Source organism: Eurosta solidaginis, chromosome 3, assembly GCF_040869045.1.
Source record: "Eurosta solidaginis isolate ZX-2024a chromosome 3, ASM4086904v1, whole genome shotgun sequence".
In the NCBI taxonomy this organism is placed as follows: Eukaryota; Metazoa; Arthropoda; class Insecta; order Diptera; family Tephritidae; genus Eurosta; species Eurosta solidaginis.
This window is the reverse complement of record NC_090321.1, coordinates 158,296,978-158,324,169: the sequence shown is the minus strand read 5'-3', so window position 1 is coordinate 158,324,169 and position 27,192 is coordinate 158,296,978. Positions and strand designations below refer to the sequence as shown.

Sequence of the window (27,192 nt, the reverse complement as noted above, 5' to 3'; positions counted from 1 at the left end):
TGGGAAGCTTTTCATGGGAACAATACACTCGGAGTGCATGCCAAACCACTGCCGAGGGGCGACCCCGTTTAGAAAAACTTTTTTCTAACGGAAAAACAATTTTTTTTATTTTAAACGCCATAAGTCGATGAAAAATCTTTCAAATCATATAATGTTCGTGGCGTTTCTCTTTAAATTTATCCTTAAAATATATGTAAGAGGACACATATACTTGCGCTTTCGTCCAAACTTAAAAGTTCCTTACTTGTTTTATATTAAATTCAAACAATACGATCTCATCTTAAAAAAGTTTCTTCACTTTTGGTAAAAATTCCGAAGTACTCACTTGTATCGAGTATACTCGATACCTTTTACTGAGTATGAGTACTAGCATCTATACTTCGAACCGAGTATTTTATATGAGTACCGGTATCGATACTTTTTCTAATAGTTCTATCACTAGACACAATGTTTGTGGTAGAGCTCCATCGAAACGATTCGACCTTTTCTCATGAAATTTTATGATCATATTGAACAGGTCAGGTGATCCACCCCAAAATGGTAAGGGTGATCAATCCCTTAATTTTTTTTGCAAAAGTTCTCGTTTTTATTTTTTTTATGAAACGGTATTCAAAAATATACAACTCTGGGACTGGGACTAGAATAAGGGATGGAGAAGAATAAAAAGAATCAGGAAAAGAAAAAACGGGACAAGAAGAAAGAGACTTAGAAAGAGACAGAATGAGGAGCTTATCAAAGATTAAAAAAGTTGGCGAGAGGGGGAGGGATTGTAAGATGTAACAAATTATAATTAGTATTTCGATAGGTTTTTTTGACATTCGGCCGATTTTTCTTAATTTTTTCTGACAAATGAAAATTTTGTTTTTAGTTTGAAAATTTTGTGAATAAAAACACAACTTAAGTCTACTTTCTTGTTAAAAAAAGTGAACCATCGGAGACCGAAATAATTTTCCCGTGTTATTTGCATTGTTTTTATTGTTAAAAATGTTAATGAAAAAATAAAATTTAAAACATAAACAAAAACAAAAACATGACAATCTCACTAATTTTAGGGGAATAGTGATCTCGCTTTCTCATGGTAGAAACTGTTTTTGTATTTTGAAGTTCCGATAAAGTTTCGTCAGTTTTTCTAGCTTGGAATCCAAGACAAAATAAGTAGTGTCATATAGGTATTACCGTGAGAAAATAAACAAACCTTTCTTCCATTCTCTGGCCTTTCGTGACAGCCATTCACTGTCAGCCCTATTTGACAGGTAGGCGATGCAATGGAGAAGTAGAAAGATTCTTCATTTATAGGAATTTACGAAAACAAATCAACACTAGCAAATTGATAGCTAAAAATTGTTCAAAAATATTAGGGGCACTGAAAAAATTTTGTATTCCAAATTTTTTCATACCGAAAATAAGAAACGATACCCGACCGCCGAGCCGAAATATATCTGAAACAAATACATATGTACATATGTATGTATGTGACCAAAGAATTAAAAGAAAAATGAACCAAAAGAAGAAAGTTTAGAAAAAAGTTTTGCGGTTATTTGGTACACTCTCCAAGTGTATTTCTGGCATGAAGAGCATCTCAGTGAAAATGCATGTGCCTTGCAGCTGCCATTCGGAGTCGGCATAAAGGATTTAGGTCCAGCCCTGCTATTTTCAGATAAAACGAAGCACAACGCAAATTGGATGGGAAACTTGGCCTATATCTCCTCGAAGGTAAATTGCGACAGTATTTATTTACTTATTTAATTATATTCCCACACAATGTCCAATGCAACATTCGAGAAAATATATAATTTATATAAAATTGAATTCGGGTAAAACACTTTTTTGTTTAAGTGTATGGTCTGCTTCAATGGCACTATTGTGAATATTTGATTAAAACTAACACTGCATTACCGGCAGTTGCTAGCATTCGCCAGATTGCAGCGCAAGCGCATGTAATTTATAGATGTTTGATTGATAGAACAGTTGATTTCTGTTGATATTTAATATGAGACTTTTATATTTGTTGCGCAAGATGCGCACGGGTCCGGCTCGTTAACATTAAAGCCCCGACCATAGTTTTTAAGGAAAGCAAAAAACAAACCATTGTTTTGGAACGACGGATTATTTTTTTAATTTTAAGCTATTGCATAGATTTTATCGCGGGCTGGGCGACTAAATCAAAAAAAAAACCGTAACGGATATTTGTCAAAAAAGGTTCGAAAAGGCTCGAAAAGGTTCGTTAAGGTTCGGTGTTAGCAACAGGCCAAATACATAAAATTGGATCTCTATCATAAACAGCGGTGGGCACCACTACATTTACACGGTTACCAAATTGAGAATGTGTTAGTAAACACGAACGCGTAGCGAGCACGAAAGCAAAATCAATTATTTATTTAGTTTGATTTCAATGCTTGATCGGTGAACATGTGTCACACGCACTCTTTGGTACTCTGTTTTAAGCGTGCGTGCGACACTGCCTCACCGTACGACCATCGAAATCAAACTAAAAGAGCTGTCGTTGATTTTCACGAAGTAGCCATTGTGCTATCGCTTATTGTATACATATATGGTCGCTTACAAGCCAACCTAATAAAACCGCACTGCGTTTTTTAGCGCACGCAAACAACCGACGTTTTTTGCCCGAACCCAAATAAGCATGCGTTGCAACAATGTAAAGCATGTGTGCAAACGTCAAATCTAAATGTCACGCAGAACAAAAATTGGAAATCGAGTTAGGTTTTCACGCAGCAAATTCAATTTGAGTTGCTCTCATACAAGTTGTATGTGCATGAGACATTTTTGACAGAAAATGACTTGCATGCGTTTATATTAGGTTGGCTTTTTATCAGGTGCTAAGGTCACGCCCACCCCGGATCATAAAGTTAAAGTAAGAGTTAAAGTTAAAGTTAAAGTTAAAGTGAATGTTAAAGCGAAAGTTAAAGTTAAAAATAAAGTTATAGTTAAAGTTATAGTGAAAGTTAAAGTTAAAGTTAAGGTTAAAGTTAAAGTTAAAGTTAAATTTAAAGTTAAAGTTGAAGTTAAAGTTAAAGTTAAAATTAAAGTTAAAGCTAAAGTTAAAGTTAAAGTGAATGTTAAAGTTCAAGCGAAAGTTAAAGTTAAAATTAAAGTTAAAGTTATAGTTAAAGTGAAAGTTAAATATTAACTTCTCATTTATTCAATAAAAGTAAAAAATTTGTTTTCTTATCGGTCACCACGCTTAAAAAAGTTAACTTGAATTAATATAAAAGACAAAACTTGAATTAATATCAAAGAAAACAAAATGTTGCATAAATATTATAATTGCATAAGTTGATAATATGCAATAGCTTTACCGCGGCAGTCCCCGAGTGCCACATGTCCTTTTTTTCTTTTTTTTGTTAGCTTATCACAAGGTTTGATATTCGGCGGATAATATAATATTGGCAGAATTGATCTTTTGATTGAAATAAATATGAACCTGTTCTGAGTGAACTTGTAGTTTTGGAAAAAATATGACTGTGATATACATACTGTGACGAATATGAGTGACACTAAGTGATACTCACATCCCTAGTCTGATGCTAAGTAAATGAAGTCACAACAACAATAAAGCAGACAGTCACTTGTATCTACATAAACGAATAAATCATTGTCTACACATATGTACGTACACGCAGCAGAGAAGAGATGCACAAACACATGCAGATATCTGAGATGCTCCCAAAAGCATGCAATTGTAATTGTGGAAGTGTCGCTCATAAATACAAGCATATGAGAAGCATCTGTAGTTATAATTATATGGCGGTGACTAAGTAAATTTTGGAAGCGCCTAGAAGATGCCACGAGGAAATCACAGAGTATAAAAGCACCAGGGGTAGAGGCGCTACAAGCAGTTTCAGTTAAGCACGCTATCTGTCGGGTAATAGATCAGTTTCATTTAAGCTATCAGTCATTTTGGTTATTAAGCCAGCTAGTTGCAAAGTATAAGTGTTATTGTGAAGTACTTTATTAAAGGGCATTTTTCCATTATTCAATATTAGAGTTATTTATTCAACAGTTTAGTGATTCGAACGTAGCAAAAGGGCAAATAAGAGGATTTGCAGTAAATTCGTTACAATACTTAGAACTTGATATTACAATAAAAATTTTTTTTTGTTTAGGAAATGCTTTTTCCATTTAAGGTAAGTGTTTTCTTATTTGAGTGGTGGTTTCTTGCTAGCTTAGGGTGAGATTGCATTTAACACCTTTCCGAAAGAAGTGTCACATTTTTTAGTGGTACGATATGAATTAAACCGGTTTGTACTATGTGAAAAAAATGCAAAAAGGATACGTCTTAAGACGTAGGTACCATATCCTGTCAAATCAAAGAAAGGTTGTGGTTACCGAATTTAAGATTAAGGGCTTCCTCATAGTATTTTTTCTTAAAAATGTTCTTTTGGGAAGCTCATGAAATGTACTCCATCACTATATTGGCAGCTGTCTTGGACAATGGCTAACCGAAATAAAACTAAGCACAGATGACACTGACCAACGGTACAACATTTTCCACCTTGGTCTAAAACCGTTTTAGGGAAAATGGTAAATGATAAAGAGCTTTTTATGTGTACACCAAATTACCGCCATGTATATCATAGTGAAACAAGCAAAACTCGCATGTGCGCTAGGAAAGCTGAGCCGCATTTGTTTTAGCATACGTGTACTAGAGTCGCCAGTACAGGTGAACTCCTCGATGTAGCGGCCCCCATTAAAGTTGTCGTCACAAGTACTACCGTCGGCTAGAACGGGCTGGCACACCTATATGGGAGATATTTAATTGGTTATCTATTTATAAATGGGCTAAAATATTGTGGATGTGAATCACTCTTACAGCAATAAAATGTGGTCGCAAACGTCCTATTGAATATTTGGCTACATCCATTGTTAATTGTCCCACTCCGGAACCGAATATCAAAAAACCAATACTTTTATAGCTCTCCACAATCCAATCTGCAATTTCTAAGCGGCCAATGTAATAGCGCTCCACTGCGAGATTTTTAATTCCATGAGTGCGATTGTAGTTTGAAACAAAAAACTCGACAGTTATGATCTAAAACCAAAAAGAAAACTTTTTAGTAACATGTTAATAAATGTAGGGGCTGGGTAGGTACAACTGTGTCGAGCAAAGTTTCAGCTTATATATTTACTTATATCGCGTACCTAGCTATGAAGGTAACAAACTACCTTTCCTCATATCGATAGGGTTTGGATTTGAAATATGAGTTCTTTGCCTATCTTTTCAATAATGTTCATATAAGCTCTTCATATTTCATATTGACAAGCGAAAGTCTAAGAGAAAATGTAAACGCTTTGCCTAGGATAATTTCATAGATAACAATCATAGTCTGGATATCTCGCCCTCCACGACTCCAAATATTGGCCCGATTTGTTGGCTGATATAGAAGATATTAACAATTAATCAAATATACTTAAAATAAATGTTTGGTGTAAGCTTTAACAAATCGCCCTTAATATTGCAGATATGTACATATACATAGCACACACTATGTTCCGTCAAACTAATTAAAAAAACTGTAAAAACTTAAACTTAACTTAAAAGGGTTAAGCAATGAAATTGCATTAAAAGGCGTTATTTTTTATTTACATATTTATTAGAGCTTTTTTTGGTCGTTCAATTTAAAGCAGGCGGCCACCGTGGTGTGATGGTAGCGTGCTCCGCCTACCACACCGTATGCCCTGGGTTCGCACCCCGGGCAAAGCACCATCAAAATTTTAGAAATAAAGTTTTTCAATTAGAAGAAAATTTTTCTAAGCGGGGTCGCCCCTCGGCAGTGTTTGGCAAGCGCTCCGAGTGTATTTCTGCCATGAAAAGCTCTCAGTGCAAACTCATCTGCCTTGCAGATGCCGTTCGGAGTCGGCATAAAAGCAGGTCCCGTCCGACCAATTTGTAGGGAAAATCAAGAGGAGCACGACGCAAATTGGAAGAGAAGCTCGGCCTTAGATCTCTTTGGAGGTTATCGCGCCTTGCATTTATTTTTATTTAATTTAAAGCAAAAACATTACTTTTTCTTTTTTTCCCCGACGCGTTTCGACACGTTATTGTGTCTTCTTCGGGGAAACTATGTATTTATTTCGCCAAGAAATCATAATTAGAACATATTTTCTAAATTAAAGTACATAACACCTTAATATAAATTGCAGATTTCGAATTAATTACACATTTTTACAAAAATATATACATACATTTAGCATAAACTAAATTTTTACATTTAAAAAACATCTACTCCCAGCTGTTCGTCAATTGTTGCTTATCACACATTTGTATGCACATCTGATATTATCTACATCCTCTGTTATTTTTCGCAAGCGTTCGGGCGTAAAATATATTTCAAGTTTAAAAAAATAAGTCAGCAATATTTTTACGTGTCTAAATTTCCAAACTAAAGGTCATCTTAGGGTATCTTTATGGTCCCATAATTTATTTTTCGAGAAGCATTCGCAGTCAAGACTATAAGAATGTCAAAAGTTGGAACCATTGTGAATTCATACAAGTGAAAAATCTTTCTATTCCTCCATTTCCATAGGCACCTGTCAAATAATAGCTGACAGGGAGAATGACCGTCGCGAATGGCCAGAGAATGGAAGAAAGGTTTGTTTTCGCTCGTCGTGAATAAATTGAAGTGCCTTGAATCGCCTATTTGTGTATCAAATCAGCTTTTCTTTTAATTTTGTATACAGAAAATCAGACTACATATTGATTTTAATTTCCAAAATCTAGTTATTAGATCAAATATGAGCCAGTTAAGCAAAAAAATTTTAAATATGTAAAGAATGTAATAAATCAGTCGTTCACGAAAATGTTTGGAAAACACTATTGGCAAATGATTTAAGTAAACGAACAGCGATTAAACATGTGTTCGAGGCTGTTTACTATTGTGAACGTTTTTTTTTTGTCAAACATTTGCTGCTTGTATGAATTCACAATGGTTGGAGCGTTCGGAAAATGTTCTCTTATTTTTTATAAATTTATATGAAACAGTTTTGCTCATATCTGAGTAGAGAAGCTGAAAAATTCAACTTTGCAAGAATTAAGGTAATTTCCGACACAATAAAATATGAACGTTATCTGAGTTTAAATTTCAGGGTTTACTAACAAAAACATCGCTGTAGAGATACAATTTATGCAGTTATAGTCCTTGTGTAAGTCTTCCTTTACTATTTCTACAAAATTTTCTGCAGCATAAGCCAATTCACTGAATTCTAGGCAAATATCATATCACCTCAGATTTGAGATACGTTTTAAGGACGTCCAAACTTTAGGTCGCCATGAAGTAGCCGTCTATCGTTAGGGAAAATAATTGTTATTTGTTTGGATAGATGTCTACGAACGTCGTTGATAAAAAAGGAACATGTTCTCATTCAATGCCTACTATACTTTTTATACCCAAAAACTTGTGGAACGTCCGTAACGAAACACCCATAAATAAAATCAAAAGCATATAAACATAAGACAGGTGAAAAGTAAGGTAAGGAATAAGGGAAAATAGAAAAAAGAGAAACCAACCGGTAATAGTGCAAAATAAGAAGAAAATGAGATAGAGAAATAGAAAGTGAAGCTGGGAAAAGGAAAGGGAGAGACGAACCTACAGAAGGGTATGGGGTAAATATTTGTCATAGGGGTAGTGAAAGCAAAAATATCGATTAGAAGGGAGAGAACGAAATATAGATTATTTTAGAGGGTGATGTGAGAAGAGGGTAAGCAGGTTTAAGAGTAAATGTTGTATTATTTAGAGATACGGGTTGGAAGATTGGTGTATTCCCATGCCCCATTATTATGGTACCAAATATCTTTGAATAAAAGTCATGTTTTTGTTTAGTTTTACTTATCAAATAAAATACTCACAATCGATATAGGAAGTACGAAACACATGAGGCATAACATCCAATTATTGACAGTGCTTTTGTTGTATGGGTGTTTCAATGTTTTGTCATCACAGAAAAACCCACGTTTGTAAGCAACACCCCAGAGATGAAAAGCCATTACTGGTAAACCCACTAGAAACAAAAACAATAAACCAATTAAAAAATTATATAATTAAATTTTAACAAAGCTTAACTTTTGTTTTCAGAATTAGTGAGTTTAACACCGGTTAATAGTATTTTTTATTCAATTATAATTTTTGTTTTTTGGGGAAAACTGAAAATAACACACTATGATGACGTGGCGGTTTTCGAAATGGTACCATCGTAATATGTCAGGAAATGTTTCCTTCCTTTAAGTTTTCCTCAAAAAAAAAAGATAATTGAATAAAACTATTATTAACCGGTGTTAAGCTCATTAATTCTTAAAAATTCTAAAATTGAACTCACCATTAAACGTACAAACCAACAAATCTTAAAAATTAAGATGTATTTCGCAATTTTTGGCGAAAATTGTTAAAAATGGGTTTTGTCAACATATGTACATTGGAAAGATTATAAATGGAATATACCATATATTAATTAAATATTACAACAACCAAAAATTCTATATGTCCTTAAATGCTTAAAACACGAAACTCTCAAAGAAGGTCTCTTTCTGCTAAACTCTTCTATTGTCAGTTACTCAGAGCCGGCATATGGGTGTTAATTTTAGACAGCAAGAACACATTTTTTTTTTTATATTTTTCAAAATCCAATTAGCGTTTGTAAAATCCATTCGTTTTTTCTGAAATCAATTACCCACTCAGCATTTAGGTGATTCAATTTTGAATTTCCCTACATATCAATACAATTACAATTTGATTACTCTTCCTGACTAAATAATGAGTTATCATACAATTGAACAAAAGGAATAATCAAATATGAATACTTTTGATGATGAAAAACTAAAAAGCATTTTTCCATCACTTTTTGGAATCATTTTTGAAGTCCTTTAATGACTAAATTTTAATATTTCATAAAAACCAACAAAAAGAATAATCAAATGACCAAAAACTGAATATAGTTTTTCAATCACATTTTGGAATCATATTTGAATCAAATGTGTTTACTTTAGGTGATCAACAATTTATTATTATATTATTTATTTGTTGACTGAAAATGAATTTTATACTTGTTGAAATTTTACTTTTCATTAAAAAAATTTTTTTTTCACATATACATATTTTTTCAATCATGAAGCAAAGAAAAAATATATAAAAATTTTATTATTTATGCAAAAGATATTCTTCAAGACAAAAATAATATAATGCTGCCCGTGAACGAAGATTTTCCCAACCATTTCTCCCCTTCAGCTTCCCAAAAAATACATAATGATTGGACAATACATAGGTTGTGAGCTATTTGAACCCCAGGTAAGTGAAACTATCTTGGCGTATGTACCTGGATACGGCTTCAACATCCCGTATCGTATCCGTATTTTAAGATGCAGACGATAATGCCGATGTTGGATGTTGTAGTCGCAGGTGTATATCGGTCAAGTTTGCTTGCGAGTGACCTGTGGTACAAATAGCTCACTTCCGCATGCTTTCTTCCCCTTATGAAATAAGATTACTATGTAGTATCCTATTTTGAATGAGATATGAAGAATAAATGCATTATAATGGCATTCAAAAATGAATCAAAAACCTCAACAAAAACGATTGAAATATATTTACGAATATGATCAGAAAATGACTGTGAAAAGCAGTCAAATATTACTCTAAAACTATTAAAGCTCAATTTTACAATGATATCAAATATAAATAAAAAGCATTTCGAAATAGGAATCATAAATGATTATTCAAGAATGATCACATTTATGGTACATTTTTCTCCCGACGATACGTTAATTTTCGAACAGAAAATGCTTTTAGATTTGAACGTTTTTAATCATCTTGGGGTATGATATTTCAATATTTTTTGATAAAAATTTTCAAAAAATGCTGGCTGGGAATATATCGGCACTCTGATGTTTGGGAACGTGCCTAGCCTTTTGTAGCAATATAGGAGTATTACATATGTACATATATGCAACTGACGCTTTGAAAAATCTAGCTTACTATTCTGAAATGCAATTAACCCTTTCTAAAATACAGTTGAGACCCTTCTAAAATCCATTTTGAAATGGTGTAGAACTAGACAGCGATCAACTCCAAAAAGAAATTTGTTGGGAAAGCAATAAAAATGACTGCTTCCGCTACTGCAACTTTCAGTTCTTGCGCCAAGTTTCCTTGGGAAGTCTGGTGATAAGCATAATTTTAAAAATTTAGCCCCTAATTCATAAAAAATACGAAAGGTTAATAAAGCTTTCCAATTATTTCCTGAAGACCTGACCTGATTATTAGGAATGGATCTGCATTTAAGGGTAATTTTATTATTTTCAATAATTCACTTAAACACAATTCACACACAAATGCATTGTAATAAAGCCGCAGGTATTGTATGTAAAGACTGCACTTAATATACAAACCAAATACGCAACATATACAATTGTTAATAATAATTGGAATACATACATATATGACGTTAGTATATACCATACATGTACTAAATATTGTAACGAATTTGCTGCAAATTCCTCTTATTTGCCCTTTTGCTAGGTTCGTATCGCTAAACTGTTGAATAAATAACTCCAATATTGAATAATGGAAAAATGGCCTTTATTAAAATACTTCACAATAACACTCAAACTGTGCAACGAATAGCTTAATAACCAAACTGATAGCTCAAATGAAACTCCACTATTCAAAATAATACTGCTATTGCTCGCTAGATATCGTCTTAGTCGTAACTGCTTGACAACTCAAATCAAACTCAAACTCCTCGCCTTTACTGTCGCGCCTTTTATACTTTTCGATTTCTAATTGCATACTTCTAGGCTTTTCCATTCCAGAACTTACTAGTTAGTTTCGGCTACAAAATCGCCAACCACAACTACGTGCACAAATTATTGCCCTCTCTTGTGACAACTCAGATAAGATATATGCATGTGTTTGTGCATTGCCGCTCCGATGCTCGTATACGTACATATGTGTAGACGCAATTATTTATTCGTTTATGTAGATACATAATGATTGAATTATTGATGTGAATGTTTGTAGTTTACAGTCTCTCGAGTACGCATAGGCTTATAAGTAAATGCATCTGTGTGTGACATCTCTTTCGGCTGCCTTATATATGTGTATACATGATTTGATTATTGACGTAAATACTGCTTGGCATGGCCTTAGCATCGCCTTAGTGATGGTATAGCTTAGTGATGCTAATATCCGTGACAATATTTTCAAACAGTGATGGCAATATTTCTTCATCAAAATCTGCACGCCTATTTTTTTTTTTTTGCGCAATGACTATGTCCATGCCAATGTATGAATGTATATAAGAAAGGGGAAACGAAGCTGGTGACCCACATTTTGTATGGGTAGGTATGAACAGGTAAACTGTATTTTTTTTAGATGAATGTAAATATGCACTTAAGCTTTATATAGAACGCTTAGTGTATAACTTTATCTAAACTTATGAAACTATTGCGCAGAAAATTATTACTGCCAAATTTCAGTATACATGCTTTTCAGATGATTATCTACTTCCATGTACATACATATGTACTTACATTTATATATGTACATATATGTATATGTGTGCAATTTAGAAAACTCAAACAATTACTGATCCAAATTATCTGATTTCATTTATCATCAAAAAGCCATAGATTCACTAACTGTAACAGATCATCAAATTTCTTTTCATACAAGACTAGCGTTGTTCTCTCCGAAAATTGGCTTGTAGTCCGGTCTAATTGGACCAATGTATGAGAGTGAAGTGATCAAATTTGTTCAAAAAATAATTAAAAACAATATTTATAAGTTCCTCATAATTGCTGTGCATGGAAAAAATAAGACGAAGTCAAAGGTCAATAAAATTGGATTTTTCGCTGTAAAACTTACCTTACTTTTGAAGGAAATCGCGAAAACCCCATTTTATTGACCTTTGACCTAGTATACATTTTTTTTCATGTACCGGAATCACGACTAATTTCCAAATACTATTTTTCATTATGTTTTGAACAATTTTACTCACTTTCAGTTTGTTGGGAGTTAATGTAACTTCGAATGTCTATGGATTTTGACCGGACTATTGGCTATATTTGAAACATTTTTCTTGCCTCTCTTGTACCTATATTAGTAGAAAACTAGACATCATTTTTGCATGATAATCGTAAACGCTTTAATAAAATGAAGCAAACTAGAAGAAAAGTCCCATGAGATCAAACGTAAACAAGAAGAACTATTTCCGGTTCATGTGGACTAAAGTGACATGCCAGCCCACTGTTATACCCAATGCAATTAATTTTCAGGTCGCTAACTGTTTATTAGACCTGTCAGAAAATAGTTCGTAATGGTGAAATATTCAGTACCAATAAACGACGAATTATAATCAATTAAAAGTCATTCCCCACAAAGTTAAGATTAATTAATCTATATACACCACTGCAATCGGTAACCTAAATAAACCGTTCGCTGTATATGGTCATAAATCGAGATATAGTTGAAGGATGAACTTAATGAAGCATAGCCGCAAATAATGTTCCACATGATAACTTATTAATGACATTTTATGGCTACGGAGTTGAATTTTCTGAAATTCGAACTATTCGAAATTCGAATTATTTTCCAAGTTATAGTTATGAACATATTTTCGAAATCCATTGGTTTTCACTCACAATAAAAGGTAGCGTCATGCCGTTAAACGGTTGCTAGGCTAGGTTGAACTGGCTGGTCCGTATAGACCTGAATGAGTCCATAGTGTTACCAGAAGTTTGCTCAACGACCAAACTTGGCAAATAATAGAAGATGTTTAGGATCTATGCTACTTGCTCGATCGTTTCCTCCTTCAATCCGCATTTCCCTCATCTGCTATCAGTGACATTAGGCCTTATTAAAAGCATGTGACGCTAAAAGGCAATGTCCAGTCAGAATATCCATCATGAGCCTCCAGTACCCTGTTTTCAATGATAAGGGTATATTTGTTAGTCTAAGGTTTGTAAGACCGGCTTTTCGACTATAGTACATGCTCCCAGCGGAGCGTCCTGTTTAGCTGGCTCCGTATATCCTTTATTGAGATTATATCCAGGGATTTTTTACTCCTTCCATTACTTTGGAACTATCGATGTATACGTGTATCGCCTCGTCTGCCATTTGAGAGGCCTTGCGCCAACCTTCCACCTATATTGTGGCTCTAAGATACCGACCGAAGTACAGTTAGAGAACTAGTAAGTCTGTTTGTCCAATATTTGGCGACACTATACTACTATGGCCGTATGGTCTGCGCTCAACTGCCCCAAGTCCTTGAGTGTCGTTGCAGTTGTTACTTCGTCACCAGACTTACAGGTGCAATGTGCAGAATGGCATACAAAGTAGCCATCGGGGTTGTTTTCAGGTCTCCCGTTATGTTATGCATTGATACTCCCTCTAAGTTTTTGGGGAATACATTTTTTTATGTGATCGTCCACTAAACAAGGAATCCATACTTTGGGATAAGCCTTTCAATAGCTGTAAATATCCAATGAGAGAGAGGGCGATAAACCCCACGAACACCCCAGCTTTCTTTCACATGCATAAAGTGCCGTCGAGGTCTTATTTATTCTCTCCTTCACTTTGAGCTCCATGACAACTTAATGTCTAGAATCATTCTTAGATACTTTGTACAAGGTTTCTCCTGCAAGGTGACTTGTCCTAGTTAGGCATAGGCCTACTAATTCTATCCAAAAAAAAGTTTTACAGTAGAACAAAAAACAATTGAAAAAAAAACGTTAAAAGGGGTTAGCAGCTTTTCCTAATTTTGTAGGAGCTAGCAGGTTTTATTTTGAGTGCACACTTTGCTTTACAACTGTGTGCAGAATCGTCCCCTATTCTATTAGTATCAAAAAGCCGTTTTGAGCGAAAAGTTAGCAGCTTTTACAGCGGCGTCGAGGATATACAATTTTTTTTCGATGCGTGGTATTATTTATTTGAAATGGGTTTTTAATCAAGTTTGAGCAGTCCGCAAGAGGCCCATCCTTTTTCTATAAACCACAAAATAACTTTCGAATGAATAACCAGCAATTTACATTCAGTATTATAGCGAAAACTCTTAAAAATGTTGAAACCAAAAGTTTTCAAAATTTCTCGAGCTTCTTCGAATGGTTCCCTCTAAACCATTGCCTAAGGAAAGGGCATAAACACTCACTGAGAACCTAAGGGTGTAAAGTTTGCTGTTGTTTGCACCCATCTTGAAAGAAATTTCATAAACAAAATGTATAATAAAAAAGTGAGGCTGATTTTTAAATTGAATACTCACCACAGCACAAAATGAAGAAGTCCAATGCGACACGGAAGCAAATTTGGCGCATTCCACTACGATATTCCATTTTTGTTAATTTTGTGTGATCAATTATGCCACCGCGGCCTTTCATAAAATCATCAAATGTCAAATCAATTTTATTATTATTCTTAGATTGTGTATCATTGAGTGGAGTAGGCGATGATTTGATTGCCGTTGTATCGGCGGTTGCTAATGATGCTTTTGTAGTGTGCACCGAATCCTTTGGATTTGAACAATTTTGAAGCGTGGGGGAAGATGGCTCACTAGTATAACTATTTCGACTCTCAAGACGCTGCAGCAGTGCGGCATCTGTTATGCTCGTCGGCCGTAAAATGCTCATAACAATTTAGCAGCTTCTGAATAAAGCTAAATTGTGAAATATTTTATCTTTCAGAAAAAAATGCAAAAAATCAATGCGAATTTTGAGAGAATTCAAACTTATATAAATATTATATGTCATGCGTTTTCACCAACTTCATTTAACGTTTATTGCAGGCATGCTTAACCAACGAACCGATATCATTTCGTTACGATAATTAACGTTAATAAACGAAAGAAAGTCATTTAGTTTCGTTTATTAACGTTAAGAACGTCAAATTGACGAAATAATTTTCTTTTTCTGCCATATCAAAACGAAATCAAATCGTTTATGTTGATTATTAAAGCTGCAGACATTGGTGCTTTATCGGTAACCGTATCGGTAACCTTATAACAGCTGATTCGACCAACCTTATGAGAATCAATGCAATCGATTATTGGTGCCGCTAAGGTCGTAACCGTCCCTGTAAAAATTGTTTGATTACGTGTTCCATTTTCTTCATGTTGGAGTACTCTAACAATACTCCTTTGCAATGCGTTTGCGGACCACCATCAGCTGATCATAGCTCGTTTTTTAACGACAGTGATCACGACACGATGACGAGAGAACAGAGTTGCCAAAAGTAAAATATTGCATGCAAATAACTAATAAAATGCAACAGCGCACTGGTTTTATGTATACATACTATAGTATGTATAGAGAAATATTAGTTTCTTTATTCCGCAAATGCTAAATAACATAAGAATATTCGTAGTATAAAATATAAAAGTTGTATTGCCCCTCTACATTTACTTTCATTTTAAATTAAATTCACTTCGATAATTCTTTCCGACACAATTCCTCTTTAGTACTTTGGCATATGATCCTCTGTGGGTGCTCCATGGAGTATTACAGTGAAAGTACTTTGGAAAGTACTCTCACGTATGTACTCTATGGAATACTCACAAACAAAGCGAGAGTGGGATCACCTACTCCTCTCCTAGGACATCGCAATGTTAATTGGAGCACATTTTTTGTATGAATACATATTAGATTTGGAGCAGTCCTGTACTCCCAAAAGAGTATTCCTTACATTATTTATAGAGTACTCGCGTTTTTTGAAGGGGTATCATAGCCAACCAATTGGTTTTTGGTTTACCGTCGTAACGATAAACAGCTGATTACGTTAGGGATATGATTACAGCGATACGACAAACGGCACCAATAATTACAGCTTAATTTCAAACTATGCTGGCAAAGCTGATTGATGGCGGAGTCATTAAAGGTGAAAGCATTAGCCAAGCTGATTGCAACTTTTCTCATGAATTTTGACAGTACGAACATTTCTCAGAGTATTTTTGACATTACCACCAACGAATTACACAAACAAATTACATGGAATTTGTGTGTATGTCCGCTCGCTGTTACCACCTTACGGCTTCACCATGGCTATAGCATTGCCAGCACAATTCAAACATAAAGTATCACGTTTGAACGTTAACGAAAGCTTTTCGTTTCGGTTAAAAACGAGATACAATTTATCTTGATAATTTCTTTATCGATAATATTTCGAAGTGTTTCAACGGAATGGTGGAAATTTTTTTTTAAACGATTAGATTAACGTTAAGGTGCATCCCTGGTTTATTGCCAAATCGTCGAACAATTTCTGTGAAAATAAAGTGCAAGTTAGAGTTAACAGAAGTGGGTAAAAACGGCCCTAAGAGTCTAAAGTTTTTTGTATGTATTCTATATTACATATGTATGTTGAAGTTCGACATTTAAGATCAGCACGCTGCATAAAATACATACATACATCGCCCGTTTTATTGTAAACAGATGTAATTCAAAATTTTAACTTGCTGGGAAAACGCAAAGAAAGTTTTATTTTTTAATACAATTTTATTACATAATAAATTTCAAAGACCTCTGGCTCGGTCATCTTTGTCCCTAGGAGTATTCTATACATGTGAACATAATCTCAACAGTCGACTCCTGTAAGGTATCTTAAAATCTCGAAAAACTAAAAATGGCCGACATGTAAGAGGTATTTCTTACATCATTTTGCATGCTACAATTGCACTGAAACGAACGTTTGCTGCGGCCTTCGACTCGGATCACGACTTGTTTAGAACAAAAATATGCTTACATAATAACTTTTATATCCAAATACAAATTTAATCAAATCTCTAAGTGCGATTATTTCTCTAGTAAATTTATAAAAAAATAAAAGTCCCAAATTATTTTTTTCGAAATGTCCAAAAAAATGGGGCAAAGGATGTCATAATGTTAACGAAAAATCGAAATAAAAAATTCCTGTATACGTCAAAAGATATTTAAGTGAAACTACCTTCAATATTTATGCCTGAGTTTGAGTATAAAAAATTTAGAAACCGTAAACAATTTTTCACAAATTTTGGTGTTGCGTGTAGAGAATTTTCGACAGTAAAATGGAAACCTTTCTACATTTTCTATGGTTTCTAAACAGAGAATACCCCCATTAATTCGAAATATAAGGTTTGAGTTGTCCATGGTTTCCAATATAAAATTTGATTAATGCACAACGCATACGGCGAGTAGGAGACCTTGTGCCCCCATCGGATTAGGGGGATTAGAATATACCCGCGGTAGGTATGCCTGTCGTAAGAGGCGACTAAAATACCAAATTGATTCAAGGTGTTTTATATCACAACCCTCTCAAAGGGTTGCCAGCGCATTATATAGCTTCTCCAACCCAATTGTCAACCTCACCTACCCGTGGCGAATCCTGTTTCATTAACAGCCGAGGCTCTGGCGATCCCAAGTTCCTCATGGAACTAGGGGGTGGGGAGGGCGGGATGGCCTAGAAGGTTTAATATGGTTATACTTTCAAATGAATAAGAATATTGACAATCGTCAAACAAAACATATAAATCGTTCCCGAGATGATCGGGCTGGTACCTTAATGGTGCTTTGTTACCGGAACGTACCGGATCTATATCCGGCAAAGGACCATCAACATCGATAACACTCCCCAAAGCCTTCGGGGTGTCTCTTTATCGTTAATACAACAGCAATAGGAGACCTTTGTGAATTGCCTTAAAAATTTAGAACTTTTCATGAAGATTTTAAAAACGTCCCGAATTTTCCAATTTTTTCTAAACCTCTTTTGAAATTATCTAAATAGTTTTCGTTGTATAATTTAATATTTTACCTTCTTTAATTCAATATTTCACCTTGTTACTGACGAAACCTAACTGATAATTATAAGCATGTGACACCAGAGGGCAGTGACCAGTTAGTATGCCCATCGCGAGCCTTAAGTCTTCCCTCTTCAGAAATATGAGCCACTTTGTGAGGCTATAGTCGTACCATATGCAAATACTCTTAGAAATGTTGCTGCCCCGCGCTTCTGTCCACACCTTTCCTGCTTGATGGATCATATACAGCTCCTGTCTCCTTTTGATTTCTCCCAAACGAATTGGGACGTCTACCGTCGATTCAGCGAGTGCTTCACCCTCCTCTGCCAACTCATCGACCTTTTCGTTACCTTCTATCCCTTTATGACCGGGAACCCAGTATAGATGTATGCCTCGGCCCGAACGAAGTTTTCCCAATACTACTTTGCATTCCAGGACACTTCTTGATAAAGTAATGTGTGAGATTATTGCCTTAATCGCTGCCTATTAATATATATTGACATGAATGTAACTTAAGTACACTTCCTCCGGAATTTCTACTGCTCACTTCACGGCTATAATTTCCGCCTGAACGACGCTGCAGTAATCTGGCAGCCTTTAGGATCTACTTATTTCTGGATCGAAATAGCAATAGTATGTTCGTCATTTCTGCACCCTGGCACCAACCCTCCGGCGCAATTGTACTCCAAGATCTCTTTCGAAGGTCATGCTCGGGACTATATATCCCAGATATTAGATGGTGCTGTAATATGTATTGCCGGCCGCCGTGGTGTGGTATTTATACAGCTATGCCCATACGGCCTGAACTCGAGCTGCCCCGAGGCCTTCAGCCTAGTTTCAGTTGCTAATGCCATATTTTTGGAAATTAGGTCTGCAGGTGGGATGTGTAAAATGGCATGCATTGCTGTTGTCAGGGTAGTTTTCAGTGCACCCTTTATGCTAATAATTGATAATTTGCATACCCCCTCAAGTTTTTTGGTATAAATACTTTGTTGTGTGACTGTGTATATGTATATGTATGGGTTTGATAATTGCCCTAAATACCCAATAAAAGAGTTTGAGTGATAGGCCCCACGTGCATCCTAGCATTTTAGCGGTTTACTTATTTACAACCAGTGTTACCATTTTAGCTTTTTTCAAGCTAGATTTTGCTTTTTTCTGCGTTTAGCTTTAAAAGTTGCGATTTAGCTTTAAGCTTTTTTCAGCTTTTTTCCGAAATTTACTTTATTTTCGTATATATTTCTTGTACTTTTTCTTAAATTTTTTGTTCCACTGCCTCTTAATACGGCTTCGGTACTGGTGTAAACGAGCCAGTTTGTATTTCGTTAGGTTGTTTTGGACATTCGGTTGTTTTGTCTTAATTTTTTTCTGGCAAATGAAAATTTTGTTTTTAGTTTGAAAATTGTGTGCATAAATACACAACTAAAATGAACTTTCATGTGAAGTAAGTGACCCACCCGAGCAAGAAACAATTTTTCCGCGTTATTTGCATTGCATTTGTTTTGATAAACGTTAACGAAAAAATAAAATTTAAAACATAAACAAAAACATGTCAAATTATTTTATTTTGTGGAAAATATTGGTCTCTCTTTCTCTTGTTGGAAATTGTTTTTGTAATTTGACTTTCCGATAAAGTTTCGTCAATTTTTTTTTTTTTTTTTTAATAAGACACCATCTGACTTTAAATTCCTTTATTCATATTAACATATTTCAGAGCTTTATTAACCGGGAGTCACTCATCGGCAGTGGTTCGGCCAGTCCAGAAAGTGTGATGAAAAAATTCCCTCCAATAATTAATTTTCCAGATGTCGTTTCCCAGATATCGTTTTGAGTCGGTGTAGTAGTACACATCCAAAAAACATGAAAAAGAGATTCTCAGACAGTGTAGAATTTATATCTTTCGGGGGTTCTTTGAAAGGACAAAAAGTAGATTTCTTTTTGAAAATAGTTTTACCGGCGTTCTTATTTTGAATAAATAAAATAATTAAAAAAAAATTTCAAATTAAACGGTTTTATTGCAAACAATACCTATTTACATTAAGTAATAATAATACTAAAAGCTAGAAAATAATTAGGTAGGTACTGGGTACTAGTCATCACACTCCTCATCAATATAGGGCGTTGATCAGAAAAATAAATAAAAGCGTGGGTCGCGTGGAATTTCTAAAAACGTGAAGCGTAGCATGACCAAATTAAGGTTCAGTTGGTCTTACTTATGCATATATGAAAATATCATTTATAAAGATAAGAGCGGTTTACTATCAATAGAAATTTGGCGCGACCCACGCTTTTATTTATTTTTCTGATCAACGCCCTAGGATGAGGAGTGTAATGACTAGTACTTAGGACCTACCTAATTATTTTATAGCTTTTAGTATTATTATTACTTAATGTAAGTATTGTTTTCAATAAAACTGTTTAACTTCAATTTTTTTTAATTAATAATTTGGGAAATATTTAAACAACGCGACATCAGGACGGACAAGGCAACAGCTGTTTCGATAAATTATAAATTAAAAATTGCTTCAAATAAATGTTTTCACACATTTAAAAAGCAATAAGTGCAGTCCCCGCTCAATTCATATTCAATTTTTTTTTTTTTATTATATTATTTACATAAATTTCGTTTAAAAATTTTGAACTAATGTGCACCAAAGTATTTTAAATTTTGACCCTATGTGCTCCAAAGTATTTTGATGTCTCTTCTACCAGACTGTATGTAATATTTGTTTAATAAGCCAAATTTGATCCTTGCTCCACCTGGTGGTGATTTTTTCATAGGTCGCTTTCTATTCATGTGTGTAATATGTGTTCCAAATATGAGCCAAATCGGACCACAAATACGATCTTTTTTAATATCTCGATCCATGTGTAACATTGCAGAGTTTTTTCTTTTTATTGCATTGTCACCGGTTTCTGAACTATATTCCAAGTTTCAAGCTTGTAGCTTATCGGGAAGTTACTTAAATTTCAATTACGAAATTCGTAAACTATGCTACATAGAGTCAAGCTAAGTAAAGCCGTTTAAAAAACCAGTTACCTCAAACATATTACGAAAGCTAAGAGACTATAGTGGAGTTTTATTTATGATGTATCCCTTTTAAGTGAAAACACAGATAGCATTTGTAAGCAATTTATTTTGTTTTATGCAATTGGAGTAAAAATGTATTTAAGAGTTTTATTCTGTTATGTCTTTTTTGCAAAAAATGTATAAAACGCATAGAAAGTTGCCTTAACCCTTTCGATCTGAACGGGACCTATGTGTCCCGATATATGTTTGAGGATGGCTAGCCTGGAAATTAAGTGACTAAAATGGGCTTAGCTGATCCCATTTCGTAGTTTATTTTATTCTTAACGGTATTCCTCTTCGTTATTTGACATTTAATGGTAAACACGTGCTCTTTAGTTGAAATAAGAGGGGGCTAAGATACTTGGCTTGCATATCATAAGTGGTTCCAGGCTCTGGATCAGGGACTGTTATCAGTCTTAGGCCGGCCATTGTGACGAATTGTCACGCGTGATTAGTTATCACGTCCTGCACGGGGTGCCGCTGCTTCTACTGGTAATGGAGGATCTAGAGAGGACAACTCGATAAAACCCGCACCCCTGTGCCGAGCTCAGGGGAGGGAGGACTCTTTAAGAGTCAAGATCGGTACACAACGGTGACGAACTGGATTATTAGGGCTTTTGATTATTGACATTGAATTTTGACTTGATGACTTTGGGCTGGTAGGTGCGGTATTCTGCCACCTTAGTAGGTCGGGGTGAAACCCTACCGAAATTGCTAGTAGGCTAATGCTGCACCTGCCCACGTCCCGTTAAAACCGTGGCGAGCCTCAAGGTACGTTCCGGCTCCGTCGCCGTTAAGTTGGTGGTGTAGGTGTGGTTGACAATTTTCCCGCTTTGCGTCCGGTCTGGCTCTGAACGTATTACTGATAAGGTAATGCGTCAACCCTCGCGTGGCCTCCCTGCGTAGCATAGATAACCACGAGACCGTTGAAGGGCGACTACACAATCGGCTCCGGATAGCGGCCTTGATGGGGAACTTTTTAGAATGGACACCACTAACACGACTCCGCCAAGGATGGGGTGCGGATGAAGAGCGGTTTTGATGGAAATCCGTCTAATCAATCTTCAGCACTCTAAGGCGGATTCCGCAAATTTGTTGCTCTGCCTTGAAAAAGGCGGAGTGGATATAGTCCTTGTCCAGGAGCCGTGGCTGAGTAGTAACGGCAGTAAGATTTCTGGATTAAGGACTGGAAAATTCAACACCTTGGTGCATGGGGAGGCAGGTAGGCCTAGACCCTGTGTGCTTGTTAAAAAAGAGATTAAAGCTTTTATGCTCTCTAATTCCAAAAATGCTGACGTAACCACCGTCTGCCTCGAGCGGGGCAGTAATGAAATGTGGGTGGTTTCAGCGTACAATCCCCATGGGGACGTAGCTGGGACCATCAACTGCGATACTGGGCGGAATCACTGCTGAAGCAAGGTGGAGAGGTGTTGGCGTGATCATCGGTGCCGATGCTAATGCCCATCATAGCATTTGGGGAAGCTCGGCTACCAACACTAGAGGTGAGTCTTTATTTACTTTTATTGTAGATGAGGGGCTTTGTATATGTAATAGAGGGAATGACCTGACTTTTATTACTGCGGTAAGGGAGGAGTTCCTGGACCTCACCCTGGTTAGTAGAGAACTAGAAGGTCGGATATCTGGCTGGAGGGTTCTCAACGAGCACTCCTTCTCTGACCACCGATATATACAGTTCTCGGTGAACGAAGAACGTCCCGGTAAAATATCTTTTAGGACCCTAAAGTGCTAACTGGAACTTGTATTGTAGGAAGCTGGGAGAGCTATTGCCTGTGGCTCTTTTTTGCAAAGATATAACTTATTTTATTCGTCCACGACCTTTTAAAAATCTTTTATATAAAAGTGGGCGTCGTCCTTAACTGATTTCGTGAATTTTTCTTCAAAGCATTCCTTATAGTAAAGGAAACCTCTCTGCCGAACTTTGTTACGATAGGTTTAACGGGTTTTGATTTATGATTAATAATAAATAATTTTTGTTGTTATATCGGCCTACTGATTTGTAAGATCGCGAGTTTGAATCGAGCTCAAGGCCTAACAATAATTATTTTATCATTATTATTGTTATAATATATTTTTTCTTAATTGAAAAAATTTTTTTAAATTAGAATAGAAGAAAGAAAAAATTTAGACAACTGCCAAAGCTCGTTGTATAGATCCATTTCGGGAACTGCTAAATTCCTTCATCGGCAACGTTTAGGCGCCGCTGCTATAACCATTCAGCCACCACAGCGGTTTTTTGTTTGTCTTCATTATTCCTACTTCAATTCTGGTTCTTGCCAATTGATATTCACAGCACTGCGACATCTGTTACAGAATAGTTGTGAAAATTGGACTTTGTTTATGGCGATGATGCCATAGTGTCATATTTTATTGACACTTTTTCCCCGTGCTCTGGGATGTATTAACAATTTTTGTTGTTATATCGGCCTACTGATTTGTAAGATCGCGAGTTTGAATCGAGCTCAAGGCCTAACAATAATTATTTTATCATTATTATTGTTATAATATATTTTTTCTTAATTGAAAAATTTTTTTAACAACAAAAATTGTTAATACATCCCAGAGCACGGGGAAAAAGTGTCAATAAAATATGACACTATGGCATCATCGCCATAAACAAAGTCCAATTTTCACAACTATTCTGTAACAGATGTCGCAGTGCTGTGAATATCAATTGGCAAGAACCAGAATTGAAGTAGGAATAATGAAGACAAACAAAAAACCGCTGTGGTGGCTGAATGGTTATAGCAGCGGCGCCTAAACGTTGCCGATGAAGGAATTTAGCAGTTCCCGAAATTGATCTATACAACGAGCTTTGGCAGTTGTCTAAATTTTTTCTTTCTTCTATTCTAATTTAAAAAAATTTTTTCAATTAAGAAAAAATATATTATAACAATAATAATGATAAAATAATTATTGTTAGGCCTTGAGCTCGATTCAAACTCGCGATCTTACAAATCAGTAGGCCGATATAACAACAAAAATTGTTAATACATCCCAGAGCACGGGGAAAAAGTGTCAATAAAATATGACACTATGGCATCATCGCCATAAACAAAGTCCAATTTTCACAACTATTCTGTAACAGATGTCGCAGTGCTGTGAATATCAATTGGCAAGAACCAGAATTGAAGTAGGAATAATGAAGACAAACAAAAAACCGCTGTGGTGGCTGAATGGTTATAGCAGCGGCGCCTAAACGTTGCCGATGAAGGACTTTAGCAGTTCCCGAAATGGATCTATACAACGAGCTTTGGCAGTTGTCTAAAAATTTTTTCTTTCTTCTATTCTAATTTAAAAAAATTTTTTCAATTAAGAAAAAATATATTATAACAATAATAATGATAAAATAATTATTGTTAGGCCTTGAGCTCGATTCAAACTCGCGATATTAATAATAAATGTAAAATTGATTTTATCACAAGTGGGCGGTGCCACGCCCATTTTAAAAAATGTTTCCAAATTTTTTTCAAGAGCCTCAATATCAGTCCACATGTCAAATTTCAACATTCTAGGTGTATTATTTACAAAATTATCAGTTTTTTTGTGTTTTCCAAAATTGCATATATATAAAAAGTGGGCGTGGTTATCATCCGATTTCTCTCTTTTTCAGTACCAATCTATTCTGGGCCCAGGTAAGCTAGATATCTCAATATTTACTCAAGTTATCGTGCTAACGGTCGGACGGACGGACATGGCTCAATCAAATTTTTTTCGATACTGATGATTTTGATATATGGAAGTCTATATCAATTTCGATTCCTTTATACCTGTACAACCAACCGTTATCCAATCAAAGTTAATATACTCTGTGTGCAAAGCACGCTGAGTATAAAAACACGCAAATATGGAGCGTTTTAGTATCTACAATCCACTTACATATTTGATGTTGATAGCACCTAGCACCGTAGCACAGGGTTTCGTGTCTGCGCTATTAAGCACAACTCGTTTTGTAGCGAGCTATTTAACCACTGCCGCGAGTTTTCAATAATTGCCGCTAGATGGGTCTAACTCTTCTTTGCGCGCCTAGCCTAGTGAAGCTAATATAAGCGTGTTAAAAATTGCATTTTCCTTAAACCTCAAGCTTTATTTCTTATCCTTGAACATTTTTATTTAGCTTGTTTAAATTTTTTTTGTCCATCTAGCCTGTTTTCTCAAGAAGTTCTAGCAACCCTGATCGAGAGAGAGAGTGTGTGTGCGACAGATCGTGAGAGAAAACACACGCATACGAAAGATGTCAAAAATCTACTTGGTGGACGACTTCAAGCGTATTGTGAGTACAGCCAGTAAAGGTGTTACATTTAAGGCAAGCAATTTTAAAATTTAGAATTTTTCGCAGATGAAATTACGATACTAGCCCCATGTTATATCGTCTAAGATAAGTTTATGACACATGATATAGTAATAGTTTTGGATGTATTATACAATTAAAGTAACGTAAAGAAATGTGCAAGGTGTGTAACAGAGCTACGATAGTTGTTTTACTGAGAGCCTGTCCGATTTGGGACGATGCAAGACCACAGAGATTTAAATCGTCATTCATACCGACCATTCAGTAGTAGGAATACAGTATCAGGTGCCACTATATCACTGTCCAACGCACTATATCACTGTCTAGGCAGAGTTCGTCACCACACGCAGCACCGGTGATTCTTATTAAGAAGTTCATCGGAGAAGATCGAATGTTTGCCGATTACAGGACACTCAATGCTGTAACGGCATTTAGCTAAGCTAGTTGGAAGCCTCCTAGTCTTCACTATCTAGGAAATGGCATAAGAATATTCCCAGATTCCTTTTAAGAAGGAGTTTTTAACACCAAACCACTTATTTGAACAAAATGTAAGGCATGTGGTGCGCACTAATGATAGTGCTAGAAATGGTAATCAAGCCGATAAAGGGTTCAAAACATTAAAATCAAATTGTCAGTAATGTAGATGAAGTCTAATCGCAACGAAGACTGTGGCGCGCAATATCGAGGTACTAGCTGAATTTCTCCAAGTCGTGAAAGAATTAGGACTTACATGGAGACAAATAGAGAGTAATTTTCTGGAACTAGATATCGTCCTTTCTGGTTGCGTTTGAAAAACGCACTACCTACTTTTAGCAATAATTGGATCCGGCCTTGTAAATATTTAAATAAAAAAATAAATGTAAGGCGCGATAACCTTCGAAGAGAGCTTCTTTTCTAATTTCGGTCGTGCTCCTTTTAATTTTTCCTACAAATTGGAGGCACGGAACCTATATGTTTTATGCCGACTCCGAACGGCATCTGTAAGGTGGGAGTGGTGCAACAAATCAAATGGGGTTCCACTGAAATTACAGCCCTTGGTCGAACAAAATCCCGAGTCGCTCCAGTACATAGAACCGGCTGCCTTGGGTCATCAGTGTCTGTAAGGCAGATGAGTTTTCACTGAGAAGCTCTTTATGGCAGAAATACGCTCGGAGTGCTTGCCAAATCACCGCCGAGGAGCGACCCCTCTAAGAAAAATTTTCTTCTAATTGAAAAAACTTGTTTCTAAAATTTTGATGGTGCTCTGCCCAAGGCGTGAACCCAGGATCTTCGGTGTGGTAGGCTGAGCACGCTACCACCACACCACGGCGGCCGCCGCTATATAGGATATAAGTATGTACAATGTATGTATGTATTTAATCATATCAATACACTCTTTATGACTATGAGTGGTAAGCAGATAATTATTCGTTGCACTTAAAAAGGGAAATTTGTTTTGCACCTTTAGAAATCTAAATATTTCAGTATTTTACAATTGTTGATATATGTAAGTATGTACATATCTGTATACACATGTAAACACACGGAAATATGTAAATATTTGTATAGACATTCAACCAATTTGTAGCAACTTTTTAAGGCTCTTGGTGTTTGTAATTCTTTGTTTATGGAGGTTCAACCACAGATATTTATTTGTAAATGTTTTTTCTTTTCTTCTTTTTTCATCCCGCTACTGCAGTATTTGCACAAAACTTAGAACGTCTTTACAGTCGGATCTATTGACGATGTTTATTTATTTTATTATTTTTAATTTGCTTGGCATGTTCAATTTCCGTTCGAATATTTTATTCCGTAAACAAACAAACCAAGAACAAACGACCTATTAACGATAAACATAACTTAACAACTGCCATATCTAACAGTCATGAAAATTCAAATCATTGAATTAAATTGGTGGATATGAAGGCGCGATCAATTATTGAGGTTGCGGCTTGCAACAATATCTCTCAACATTTCCCAACGCATTTGTATCAGTTATGTAAATAGGTATGTGTATGTAGACATGTTGCAGCTGCGATGCTCGAACTTCGAGCTAATTGAACTGTCGTCATAC

At 35.5% G+C, this 27,192-nt stretch overlaps 1 protein-coding gene across 12 annotated transcripts in view; it reads right to left on the bottom strand.

Annotated features, from left to right (window-relative positions):
• LOC137244465 (putative phosphatidate phosphatase) overlaps window positions 1–26,966 on the bottom strand; it is a 61,098-nt gene extending 34,132 nt beyond the window's left edge. For 4 of the 12 annotated variants that reach the window (XR_010951019.1, XM_067773473.1, XM_067773482.1 and 1 more), the window contains exons 1-5: window positions 26,581–26,966; window positions 14,263–14,652; window positions 7,865–8,016; window positions 4,832–5,050; window positions 4,582–4,758 (exon numbers count right to left, since the gene is read on the bottom strand). Coding sequence is in view for 11 of the 12 variants with exons in the window: in XM_067773473.1 (XP_067629574.1) it covers window positions 4,582–4,758; window positions 4,832–5,050; window positions 7,865–8,016; window positions 14,263–14,626 (912 nt within the window). In the remaining variant the exon portion in view is untranslated. Of the gene's footprint in view, window positions 1–4,581; window positions 4,759–4,831; window positions 5,051–7,864; window positions 8,017–14,262; window positions 14,674–15,952; window positions 15,977–16,339; window positions 16,399–26,580 lie in introns of those variants that run through there. The other 8 variants (XM_067773474.1, XM_067773475.1, XM_067773476.1 and 5 more) reach the window with 8 other exon arrangements.
• Between the last annotated feature and the right edge of the window lie 226 nt (window positions 26,967–27,192).